This window comes from Gossypium raimondii, chromosome 4, assembly GCF_025698545.1.
Source record: "Gossypium raimondii isolate GPD5lz chromosome 4, ASM2569854v1, whole genome shotgun sequence".
In the NCBI taxonomy this organism is placed as follows: domain Eukaryota; kingdom Viridiplantae; phylum Streptophyta; class Magnoliopsida; order Malvales; family Malvaceae; genus Gossypium; species Gossypium raimondii.
Window position 1 is genome coordinate 41869586 of NC_068568.1, and position 13358 is coordinate 41882943.

General features: G+C 34.2%; 2 protein-coding genes across 2 annotated transcripts; one reads left to right on the top strand and one right to left on the bottom strand.

Moving 5' to 3' along the window:
• Nucleotides 1-796: 796 nt before the first annotated feature.
• On the top strand, nucleotides 797-2587 carry LOC105780907 (carbonic anhydrase, chloroplastic). The gene is made up of 8 exons (XM_012605442.2): nucleotides 797-879; nucleotides 992-1053; nucleotides 1197-1328; nucleotides 1422-1470; nucleotides 1551-1667; nucleotides 1760-1899; nucleotides 2003-2108; nucleotides 2299-2587. The coding sequence occupies exons 2-8, from the start codon at nucleotides 1001-1003 to the stop codon at nucleotides 2461-2463; spliced, it is 762 nt and encodes a 253-aa protein (XP_012460896.1). The 5' UTR covers nucleotides 797-879; nucleotides 992-1000; the 3' UTR covers nucleotides 2464-2587.
• A 664-nt stretch (nucleotides 2588-3251) lies between these two features.
• On the bottom strand, nucleotides 3252-4233 carry LOC105778805 (transcription factor WER). The gene is made up of 2 exons (XM_012602566.2): nucleotides 4024-4233; nucleotides 3252-3945 (listed from the first exon to the last, which is right to left on the bottom strand). Exons 1-2 carry the CDS (start codon nucleotides 4151-4153, stop codon nucleotides 3416-3418), a joined length of 660 nt encoding a protein of 219 aa, XP_012458020.1. The 5' UTR covers nucleotides 4154-4233; the 3' UTR covers nucleotides 3252-3415.
• Between the last annotated feature and the right edge of the window lie 9125 nt (nucleotides 4234-13358).

Consider the following 13358-nt stretch of genomic DNA (forward strand, 5'->3'; position numbering starts at 1 on the left):
TGCATATATCATATCTAAGATTGCATATCCTAAAAAATTATATTTCCATATTTGAGACCGGACTAAAATTGGGTATTACAAAATGAATGATGTTATGTTAGTATGATGTGCATATGGATTGTGATGCAAGTTATCACGTCAACAACGTTAAAAATTAATGTTTTAGTTATCATTTTCGCTTAAAAATTAATTTGAATTTTTTACAAAGTTAAGGGTAAAATTAAACAAAAAAAAAAAAAGAAAAAAGAATAAAGATCAAATTGATATAAATATATAACAATATGACGCATTATTATTAAAACATTTTTTTATATTTATTTCTAAAAACTTTTAATAAAGTGACATTTTGAGTATCAAATAATATATAAAATATTAAATATTAATGTGGCAATGCGTGAGAGTTTAGCACGTGAAACTCTAGGAGTGGCTAAAGACGTAAATTGCCACCTCAAAAGTAATTATATGCAAACCAGTTTCATCTCATGATTTGTCAACCACGTGGAATTTCATCAATGGTGGCAATCGCCACATGAGCAGCTTACAGCCTTGCTGATGATACGTGTGAGGCTGTGGTTACCCTAAACCCACCAATCAAATTTATTTCTTTGGTTGGCTAAATAAATAACATCTAAATTACAAAGAAAATCTTCCCAAATCACGTTTTGTTTCCTGAGTTGGCCTTCCATCAATGGTGCTAATGCCCTTACCTGGTCTAGTAACACGTGTGTGGCTCTGATTAACCCAAATCAGCCAATCCAGTTAATTCTCTCTATTTCTGCCTAAATAACATCAAATATAAAATAGCTGATTCTGAGAGCTAAATTAGGACTTAACATATATTCAAAACAGTTTCTTTCTTGTCAGACATTTCTCATTTTTGTATGCCCTCCAACGAACTAATAATATATATATATATATATATACATGTACATGTAATAGTAAGAACATATAAGAAAGTCACTGAATTTTACTGGTGCTTGAAATTTTTCAGAGAGAAGACATGGGAGACAAGTCATACGAGGAAGCCATTGAAGCTCTCAAGAAACTGCTTAGGTAATACATATAAAATTATAAACCATCTTAACTTTTATTAACTGTTGGTGCTCTCACAACATGAGAAGAGTAGACTTTTTACTTTAATTCATTGGAGTTTAAAAGTTTGTCAGCATTAACTTTGAATAAATTGATTAATGTAGTGAGAAAGGAGAATTGAAAGCTGTTGCAGCTGCAAAGGTAGATCAAGTGACAGCTGAGTTAAAGACAACATCTGATGATTCTGTGGAGAGGTTGAAACAAGGATTCGTTTACTTCAAGTCACAAAAATATGAGTTAGTCATCACTCTTTTCATTTTTTTTTCTTTAATTTTCTTCATATTCTTCAATGGTTTTTCACTAACTGCTTGCTTTTTGTCTTCTTGCAGGAAGAATCCTGCTTTGTATGCTGAGCTTGCCAAGGGTCAAAGCCCCAAGGTACATATATATACACATTCACTAACATGTATTGCTGCAATAATTAGTAGAGCTAAATGTGGGGTATAAAATTGTTGCAGTATATGATTGTTGCCTGCTCCGACTCCAGGGTGTGCCCATCTCATGTTCTGGACATGCAACCAGGGGAAGCTTTCGTGGTTCGTAATGTTGCTAATATTGTTCCACCTTACGATCAGGTAACTTACAGAAGAATTGCATCGAACTGTTGGGTCCGGGTTCATTTTAAAATTCTGTCAGGTTGATGACTCATTTGTGTATGTTATGACAGACTAAATACGCTGGAACTGGATCTGCAGTTGAATATGCAGTTTTGCATCTCAAGGTTCAAGAAATTGTGGTGATTGGGCACAGTGCCTGTGGTGGAATCAAAGGACTCATGTCTTTCCTATATGATGGAACCACCTCTACGTATGGGCCTCATTGCTCTACAAAAAGAAAAAAGCTTTCTACATTTACTAACTAATTAAATAACTGATTCATTTACTAACTATAATCTGATCGAGAATTGCAGTGATTTCATAGAAGATTGGGTTAAGATTGGAATGCCTGCTAAGACCAAGGTTCAAGCAGAACACGGGGGCGAGCCCTTGGGAGTTCAATGTACACATTGTGAGAAGGTATACCTTAAATCTCAGCTTCTCGGGATAGAAAACGAGTTACATATATCCATGTCTAGCACACATGGAGTCATGATTATGGGAATATCACCTTGATTGAACATACTAGAATAGATTGTATGAACCAACTGGGCTAAGTCCTGGTTCAGAAGTTTCTAACCGACGATGGGTGTATTATATATAATTTCAGGAAGCAGTGAATGTATCCCTTGGAAACTTGCTAAGTTATCCATTTGTGAGAGATGGATTGGTGAGGAAAACTCTAGCACTCAAGGGTGGTTACTACGATTTCGTTAAAGGAAGTTTCGAGCTTTGGAGTCTCAATTTCCAGCTTTCTTCGCCCCTCTCCGTCTGAAATTATCATCTGCAGTGACACCATCTTTGTTCCTTAATTACTTCTTTTTCCTACAGTATTGTACTACGCATGCTTGTCTCCTTTTGGACTTATGAATAAGAGAAACATATGCTTCTAATGACTATATTAATGGCTGCCCCAGGACCGCCTTTCAGTCCTCTTATTTTATCTACCATCGTAAACGTTCTCGACTGTTAGCGAGTGCGTATCATCTTATGAGAAAATTTGTGATGGGACTTGGGATTGGTTAGCCATAATTCCTCTCCTCTTTCTCCCTTTAATCTCGAGGGGCTGTTAGACTTATTATGTGTAATATTACAGGGTTGGATAATAAATTTGCTTTTTGAAATTTTAAATGTCCCACAAATATGCTTTTTACCCTATGTGAGATTGATATTTTCAAACATCTCACTCTTCCATTATTAAACATCATTCAATAAAGGCTTGGTTTCTCAGCAGTTTGTTCATTCCAGAACTTGAAGCATTTTTAATTGCCATTAAACCATTGATGTATATATTAAAATATTCTTGTTTGAGATCTGTATATATTATGCCGAAACCACCAAACCTGAACAAATAAATTTTCATTCAATACTCTTTTCTATAAATGTGAACTGCATATCTACATAAAATTATAGTAATTGAACCTGACCTTACACAAACTGAAAAATATATTTCGAGTAAAATTTATTAGCCTTTCCACCATGATAGCTTTTATTGGCACTCAAACAGTTTAATATCTTAATCTTCAAACACATGAAATAAAAATGGTTTTACAGTTCATTAAATTCGATAATGGTTGTTTTGATTGTGATATTTGTTTCAGATATATCTTAATCTTCAAAGACATGAACTGCTCAAATACATGAAAAATCTTTTGAAAAATTTAACATTGCCATGTTAGATGCATACTTATATCTAAAAATAAAACCGGAATCTAATAACATAGTCTCTAGCTAAGATGAAAAGAAGAATATTCATGGAAGTGGTCAATCATGGCAAGTGTACTTAGCTCATAATCATGGTCAGGAATCCAGAAAGTGTTGATATAACTCTCACTGGTCATTGATTCTTGAGTAGTATTGTTTAAGACCCGATGATCAATGGCTTCCTGCTGGTTACTTTGATCCACTGTTATACCCGTGGTTTCAGTGGTGGTTCCATGTCCAGGACTTGGATCCGTGGCTGCCTCATCAACATGACACACTTTGACTTGCTTTGAACTTTGACAAAAATCGATCCTCGTCTCGTTTTGATCAATGATCCCTAGTTTCTTCCTCAAATGACTATTCCAGTAATTCTTGACTTGATTGTCAGTTCGACCTGGAACTCGTTTCGCAATCAAAGACCATCTGTTTCCAAGAAGCTTATGAAGTCTAATGATGAGGTCTTCTTCTTCTTCAGAAAAATCACCCTTTTTAACGTTAGGACTCAGGTAATTCATCCACCTTAGCCGACAACTTTTCCCACTTCTCTTCAAACCTGTACAAGGAACAAAAAACATAACATCTTAAAGAAGAAAAGACAGAAGAAATGAAGTGTGACTGTGTTGTTAAGAACCTGTTCTGTTGGCTATTTTGTTCCATTGTCCTTTTCCATGGACCTTGACATAATCAATGAGTAACTTGTCTTCCTCCATTGTCCATAATCCCTTTTTGTATAGAATTTCACCTTCTTTTTTCATGGACATTTGTTGGAGTTGTTTCCGTTTGCTCTGAAGAAGATGCACAAGGATTTTGCAGTATATGGATTAGATTTTTTTGAAACACAAATGCTGTTTTAAATATATATATATATATATATATATTCCTTTTTCTTAGCTCATAAGTGTAGGATTCTGGTTGTATATATGGAGGTAATGATGAGATGATGATGGATGGCAGATTTGGATAAATTACTCTTAATAGCTTTTGCACACATCTTCACATATTTTGTGAGCTCTCTTAATTAGATTCATGCTAAAAAATTCCAGGATTAAAATGAATGGTAAATGTTAAAGTTAAAAAAATCCATAACCCAAATTATTGTGTTTTTTTCTATATATAAACAAAAGAGTTCATCGCTTCAGGATTAAGAGAATACATTACAAATGTTGTAATTCAAATATAATCTATTAATTTTTTTTAAATTAAATGAATTAGATGCGAGTTTTAAAAGTTTATAAGTTTAAGGCTTAGTTTGTATAGATGGTGCGTTTTCTTGCTGTTAGTGTAAAAATAGCAGTGACGGTGAGATTATATATTGTAACGATATAGTAGTGTGAGACAAAAGTAAACTAAACGCATTGCACTGCACCGCACACAATCACTCATCCAAACCCCACTACTTGAACTCAAACCAGAAAATGCAAAGATATTTATGACCAACAACTAACTGCCATATCACATCCGTGCATGTAGGGGCCGTACTGCCTTAGCAAATGCACATTTATCTAAATTCGGAAATCCATCACTTACTTTTTTGGGACAATCAATTTCCCTTTCCTCTTTTCTACACTTCCACCTAAGCTTACAACACACCATTAGGAGGTCCCTTATTTACTAGGGTTTGCTTATTTCGTGTTACCCATATTCAATACTCATAGACGAGTCCATGTAACATAGAATTTCCACTTATACCCCAATCAGTTAAGAAGAAAGAGCAAGATAGATGCAATTTTTTACGAAGGTTGATAGCCTTGTGCTTCACATTGTGAAAACATTGTATGAAAGATGATAACAAGTTGATGGCATAGCCGCATAGATACAACAGGAATATTTTTCCAGTAAAATAGTAAACAAATAATGACATTTCCTTGTATATTTACTAGGTATTTAGGATTATGCAACATACTAAATATCATTTCATGACTCATCTGGCTTTGGCTTGAGTATTATAGGGATCTTCTCCTCATGTAACATCTCCACGATAATTTTAAAATTAAAATTATGAAAAATTTGTACATCATAAAAGATCTAAAGACGTGTATATATATAGAGAGAGAAAGAAATGGTTATTGGTTTTATTCAATGCTATGTCATATCGCCAACTTTGCATTGATAAAAAACTCTGTACAAATCACTTTTGTTTGTGACCTTCTTTCCTTTAACAGGTGTTATTACATTCGTAATATTCATGATTTTTAAATGGGTATTATTTTAAATACGTAATTAAATATGTGGTCCATTAGCCAATTTTCTTTTCAAGCTCAACTTCATTATGTAGGTTATAGTTTTTTCTAATAAAAAGAATAGACTAGAAAAAAAAGAAAAGAATCATTTACGGTATTTTTATGTTAGATGATGATCTTGACAATTTGGTAGAAGCTAACCATAGAGAAGAGGAAGAAAGAAAAAGGACGGGCAAATCAATAGTGGATTTTAGAAATTAAGGATGACTTTGGTTTAGATTTCTTGTGTTTTAATCTATTTTTCGTGAAAGTCATGTATTTCATTTGGGTTAGTATAGTTACTAAATTCTGGTGAGGTTCCGACAACATTGGTGGTGTCAAATGAAAGTTCTCTTTAAGATATCTCAAATGGTATGTGCGGCATCCATTTCAAATGGGTAAATTAAGAGAATGATTTTAATTTTTTTTGTTGTATAGGTTTTGACAGTCTCAAGAAGTCGTCTTTGACACACTAGAAATTCATCTTTAGTTCTTCATTTGTTTCAAAATTTAGATATTTTTTGGTAGTATGAAGTTTGTATTTTCATTTGGTATTCCTATCTTGGTCATATGACTCTCGTGCTAAGAAATATGAGGCCCAAAAGCAGGCTAGTCAAAACTGTTAGCCCAGAAAATGCTGAGTAAATTGTGATGATTTTTGGCTTTCGAAACTTAAGTTTTCAGTACTAATTTTAACGAACCAAGTTTCTAAGTTTTTGTATTCCATCTAATATTTGAATTCATGATTTTACATTTTCGAAATATGTAGTAAATAATTTCAGAAATTTCTAAAGTTTGTGTGATTCACAATTTAGTCATGTTCTATTTTTAGATTATTAATTAGCTTAATTCACCTTCAATTATGATTTGTCGTAATATGGCACCTAGTGAGTAGTTAGCTAGACTCCCAAATTGCATGCTATAGATTAAAATGACTTGAGCATGAAACTCTTTTGGGTTCGATCCTTGGAATATTTGGGTGTTCCGTTGTAACACTAAAACTATTACAACTGACTTGTCACACTTGCAGTACACCACACATAGATTGATTGTTTCAGTGTTGATTCTCTGCCCCGGTGTTCACGCGCTGGTGGCAAAAGAGGTTAGTGAGCCTATGAAGACCAATCCTGGGTCAACAACTATATGTTTCCTAGATAATAGGTTGTTCCAAAGGTGTTACATCTGTATAAAACCTATCAAAGTTGGGTTCAAGGCTGGTTGTAGACCTATAATTAGCCTAGATAGTTGTTTCTCAAGGGCTATTATGGTGAGCACTTGTTGTTAGCTGTTGGGATAAATGTAATCATTTGCATCTATCCCATTGCATTTTCTGTTGTAGAAAGTGAGTATAGGGATTCATGGTGTAACAGCTCGTTTTCAGTGAAATCGAAACAGTGGTTTCGAGACCACAAATCGGAGTCTGAAAAGAAAAATTATTTTAATATTTTTTTATGGTCTGACTTATGGTAGAAATATCGTATGAAAATTTTGTTAGGAAAATTTTACCGATTACATGTTTAATTGATAAAAGGACCAAATTGCATGAAATGCAAAAGTTGAGTTCTAGTAGCTATGAGTATCAAATAGCTATGGAATTCAAAATTGGAGGTCTTTATATGACAAATAGACCATTAAGAGGGGTTAGTAGATAAGTATGATGATTCATCCATGGAAAATTAAAAAAAAGGATAAAATTGGAAAGATAAAAAATAAAGATGAAAAATAAAAAAATAAAAGAAAATATCATCATTTATATCATCTTTCCCAAAATTAAATACATAGAAACCCTAGCTAAGAGAAGAAAACTCAAGCAAGCTTACTTGGCTTAATTGAGAAAGTAATCTTGTCCCGTTTTTAGTAATTTTTATGTTTCCGAGATCGTAATAGCTTAATTTATCTATCTCGGGGATTAATTTGCTAAGTTATCAAAGTATTAAAGTTTTACCATAGATGAATATGCATGAATTATGAAATTTATGGTAGAAAATGAAAGGTTGTTGATAGATAAACAACTTTTGTAAAGTGAATTTTTATGAAATTGTGATTTAGGGACTAAATTGTAAAGATGTAAAATTCATGGAAAAATTTTGAATTTTATGAAATACATGGGCTATTAATGTTACATGTAAAAATCGGTTAGGCTTGGAATAACGATTAAATTGCATAAATTTCTTTTTCCGAGCCTAGGGATGAAATCGTCATTAACTAAAAGTATAGGGGCAAAATGGTAATTTTTCCTAAGATGTGAATTGAATTGAATATGAATTGTATTAAATTGAGTTAAGTTCACTCGTATAGATCTGGATAGACAAAATACAGAATTAGATCGAGGAAAAGAGAAAGTGTCGGATTAGTAGACAACAAATCAATGAACACTTGTCAAGGTAAGTTCGTGTAACTAAATTGTGTATATTTATATGCTTAAATTGAATTTTATGTATCTGTATTGTATAATTTACATGTATGAAAATCAATCACATATCTGATAATGTTCGATAAGTATCAAATCTCGATTGAATAAATGAAATTTGATGGATACTGGGTTCCTAAATTGGTTGTGGTCCTGCATATGTTGCGAACACACCATAGGTCGAAAGAGCATCCCGTTATTAGCTCTCATGAGCATCCCGATGTATGACCCTCTTGAGCTTCCCGTTATATGGTTCTTGCAAGGTTCCCGTTAATAACTCTTCGGAGCATCTCGATTGGTTGCGATCCTGCATGTGTGTGGTCACACGCAACTCTTACGAGCATCCCGTTATATGGCTCTTCGTGAACTTCTCGATTAAAGGCTCTTTGTGAGCTTCCTGATTAATGGCTCTTTGGAGCTACTTGATATGGCTCTCTTGAACTTCCCAATATATGGCTATCCAGAGCTTATTGATTATTGTCTCTTTGGAGCTACCCATTATTGGCTCGCATGAGCTTTCTGATTATGGCTCTTATGAGCTTCCCGTTATACAGCCCGGATAAGCTTCCCGTTAATGGCTTTCAGGAGTTTCTTGTTATATGGTTTGAGAGAGGGCTTCCCGATTATATGCTCTAATAAGCACCCCCGAATATGAATTAACGAATTTCAGATTCATACACTTCATGTGTACTACCCTTGTATCCATTGATATTTTAAATGATTCAACGGGTAAAGTTTCGAGATGAGATGAAATCAATTCAAGATAAATTACTATGAGAAATATTTGAAGTACAAAGATATGGTATGTACATGTTCACGAATACTTGAAGCGATAAATACATGTATGTGGAAATTGAATATTGATGAGCTCATTCATTTTTCTTGGTATTTATGTGAATTACATGACTAACATGCTTGATGAGGATATGTGTTTAGGCAATTGGCCAAATTGATTTGAGCATGTTTAGTTAGCTTACCTTAAATGTGAAATAAATGGTAAGTTAATTTCCTGTTATATTAACTTACTAAGCATTAAATGCTTACTTTATTTTATTTCCTCTGTTTTATAGTAACCTGGAAGCTCGTTAAGGTTGGAAGTTGGTCGGAGCCGCATCACACTATCAATAGCTCTTTTTTGGTATATTTATTAAATCAACTTTGTTATAATGACATGTATAGGTTAATTTGGCTATTGGTGGCATGTAAATGTTTCGTTGTGATTAGCCATTTGAATGGCTTATGTTTGATACATTTTGATATATATAAGTATCTGGCCTTATCATGGTTGATATGTGTTTTGGCATAATTGATTGATGGTTAACTAATAGGCAATTGTAACATGGCTTGAGTTGGTATAGTTGGTATAGATATGAATATATATATTTAAGTGATCAAATTGTTAAGCGTGGATACTTGATTATATAAGATGATATTATATGCATAAGAATTGGTTATCGCTTGATTCAAATGTTTTATTGAGAATGTGTTTAAGTGTTAATGTAGGTGGAAGACAAGTTTGGGTGAGAAATAAGGCTTGGAAATAACCTTATTTTGTCCACACGGGCAAAGACACGGGCGTGCGTCTCAGCCACATGGGCGTGTGTTTTGACCGTGTATCCCCTGTAGCTTTAAAATTTCAAAACTGAATGCTCAGAATTGATCACACAGCCTGACACACAAGCATGTGGCTTGGTCGTGTGACTCCTGCACCTACACACGGCCTAACAGACGAGCGTGTGACTTGGCTGTGTGACCCAAGTCAGTGAGTTACACGGGTACAAACACGGGCTGGGAGACGAATGTGTGCCCTATTTTGAATGCCCACATGGCCTGAGGCATGGGCGTGTCTCTTGGCCGTGTGAGCCACACGGCCTGACCACACGGGCGTGTGTACCCTGCACCTAGGAAAAATTTTGAAATTTCGCGAAAAATTCTCTGAGTACTCGGTTTAGTCCCGACTTGTTTCTAATGTATGTTTTGGGCCTTGAGGGCTCATATAAGGGAATTTATAAATAATATCTGACATGAATGTTAAATAATATGAAATGTTTGTATTTGATTTGTTTTATTTTGGTAATGCTTCCTAACCTTGTTCTAGCGACGGATACATGTTAGGGGTGTTGCACATGGGGTTGGTTCCTATAGATGGGTAGACGGTAGGGAAAATAATTCATTTGTTCTTTGTTTTGCATTTTATCTTGTTGAAATATCTAAGAAATGATTGTATTTTAATTATGATGTTAGGGGTTGAAAGAAGCATCGGGAGAAGTTTTCCCAAATGTTGATTGTAGGACTTGTATAAGGCATCTTTACACAAACTTCAAGTCCCTTCATAAAGGAAAAGCCCCTAAGTATCTACTTTGGAAAGCTACAAGATCAACCACTATGAAAGAGTTAAATGTGTTATGGGTGAAATGAATCACCTTTCATCCAGTGCTCATTCATGGTTGAAAAGAAAAGACCCTTCATAGTTATCCAAATGTAACACCCCAATCCTCAACGGTCGACTGAGGTGTTACATGGAAAGCAGACTTATACAAAGTTTCAAGGTATAACAAATGGACTGGAGTTAACTCGGAAAAAGTCTCTAAAGCATAAGTCAATAACTGGTATACGCCATAATGTATATGCAAATGAGTTTAAAACTTCTAGTTGAAATCTTTCCTTTGAAAAATACAATATTATTGGCAGTGGTCATAATATATAAAATAGTTTGACATATATGAGAAGAAAAACCTTTATAAAACATAATTCATGATTCATAAAAATTATCAAATCCTTTAAGGGTAACATTCAAATATAACTGTAGTTAAATAAAAAGTACTTTATTACAGATTCAGATTCAAATCAATGTTACACATCATCCCCAGAGAACATATGCATGTTACAAAACAAACACAAGCGAAGCTCACTGCAAAGGTTGCTTTTTTTGGCTGAGTCCCTTCTACAAGCTTATGCCGAATTATCACCTGGAAATAGCAGAAGGAAAAAGGGGTAAGTACAAAAGAACTTAGTGAGCTCCAGAAAAGAAAAGACCCAATCCTTTAGATAAAAAATACACAAGCAAAAATGATTTTACAATTGTAAACTCATACATATAGACTAATACAACAACTCTACACGCTAAGACATTCGGATGGACACTCTCATATCATTGGTGAATACTTAACCTTGGTAGATAGCATTTCCAGGTACATTCTAACATCAGGCGAGCTCTAATATCGGGCATATACTTTCTTCCTTAACATCTAGAGGATACTTTCATCCTTACACCAAATAGAACTTTAACCTTAACAGAGCTGGCACTTCCCAACCAAATACAATCTTTTCTAACAAAAATCTTTGCATTTCAAACATCCCATCAGGCTAAATCATACACCTTTATTATGACGAATTCTATACGCCAAATACAAAGACACTACCTTTCAAACACAACAAACAGGGAATAAAACTTACCACTTAACTATAACACCCCTAACTTGTCTCCATTTCTAGATTAAGGTTATGAGATATTACGAAAGTTAACAAGACCAATAATACAGTGATACAATTCAAAGATTTATTTAAACATCATAAATTAATAAAAAATCATCACTCATAGCATACATTCAAAAACGAGTCTTAAATTGGGTCTACGGAACCTTAAAATCTATTTAGAAACAAGTATGGAATAATTTGAAACAAATAAAAAAATGATAAAAACTGAAAATAGAGGTCACACGGTTGTGGGGCTCAAAGACATGGTCATGTGGCCAAACAGTGTAATAATTTGAGCACGTGTAACTCAGGGTCATGTGAGGTGTCGCCAGTCGTGTAACTCTCTGAGATCATGTGGGCAATCCTACACCAAAAATTAAATAGTGAAACACCCGTAACCCGTCTCTGTCGCTAGATTAGGGTAATAGAGTATTACAATAACATTTTAAATATTTAACAGTACATACAAATAAATATTCACCACATTTATAATCAGTCAATCACATTCCATTCATAAATATACATACACTTATGGGCATTAAAACGAGTTTATGGGGCCTTAAAAATAGATTTAAAATAATCTTGGGTCAATTTGAAACAAAACGAAAAAGTTAGGAACAAGTTGAAAAAAGTTTAAAAAATAGGGGACACATGGCCGTGTGTCACAACCCAGACCGAGTGGACATTTGAAGTTTAGACACATGACCGTGTCCCAGCCCGTGTGTATATTTGAATTAAGGTCACACGGCCGTGTCGCAAGCCGTGTGCCAGATCGTGTTTGAAACTATTTTGGAACACACGGTCGTGTCACAAGCCGTGTGCCAGACCGTGTGAACATTGCACCTAAAAACATTAAGACACAAGGCTGTGCGGATAGGCTGTGTGCGTCACATGGCCGTGTGACAGCCTGTGTGTACCAAAATTTGCTTCCAAAACAAGGCATAATTCACACCTATCTTAGGTAACAAACCAAGCATAAAACATCCTTATAAACACCATCAAAACCACTTCCAAACCAAGCAAAACAAGTCAAATTCCTACAATTTATGTGCCTAACCAATGTGTCCTCATTGACACCACATTTAAATCATCAAACACAAGTCACATTTCATTCATCTTTTACCTAATGTCATTCAAAGGCACCACAAACAAAGATTAAACATTCCAAAACCAAGTTAAAGAGCATATAACATTAACCACCTTTCTTACTCAATCAAACATCCACAAAAATAGCCAATCTCGCCAAATTTCCATTTCATAAAACATTTACCAATTCACATCAACATTTATACATATCCAAAAGAATCAAGCTTATCCAACATGCTTATTTCATTCATAACTATGTACAAGCATTTGTTTCAAGACAAAACATAACTCAAAAGTTTTTATGATATTCAGTATAAGTAACTTATACTAGGTTCAAGCATAGACAAAAGAATATTACTCAAAATATCATCATCCTAGGTACATGCCAAGACACACTAAAAAGAAATACATCACCAACATTGAGTTCGACATTGTTGTGGGATGTTGTGTCGTCAAATAAAAAATTAGTCCATTTAGTCCTTCCATTAGAATTTTTTTTATAAATTAGTCCTTAATGCGAAATTTCCTAGATTCACTCTACAAGGTGGTCTCACGTAACTTCCAACTCCAAAACCTATCAAAACAACTCCAAAAACTTAAATTTCTCTAAGATGACATCTTCCATAATATTAACAATTCAAAAAATTCCAATATGGGCAATCTAACTTATGGTTTAAGGGTTCCAAACACATAAATTTTATGCAAAAAGGAAAAAAGAATACCAACCAATTTAAGCTTGGAAGATTAGAGAACAATGGCCGAAAATGCCACCCT

Excerpts from the sequence above, each read along its gene's own strand:
- LOC105780907 (XM_012605442.2), top strand. The coding sequence starts at position 1,001 with ATGGGAGACAAGTCATACGAGGAAGCCATTGAAGCTCTCAAGAAACTG. Across the intron at positions 1,054-1,196 it reads GCTCTCAAGAAACTGCTTAG|TGAGAAAGGAGAATTGAAAG; the intron begins GTAATACATATA and ends TGATTAATGTAG. Across the intron at positions 1,471-1,550 it reads CCAAGGGTCAAAGCCCCAAG|TATATGATTGTTGCCTGCTC; the intron begins GTACATATATAT and ends AAATTGTTGCAG.
- LOC105778805 (XM_012602566.2), bottom strand. The coding sequence starts at position 4,153 with ATGTCCATGAAAAAAGAAGGTGAAATTCTATACAAAAAGGGATTATGG. Across the intron at positions 3,946-4,023 it reads CAAAATAGCCAACAGAACAG|GTTTGAAGAGAAGTGGGAAA; the intron begins GTTCTTAACAAC and ends TTCCTTGTACAG.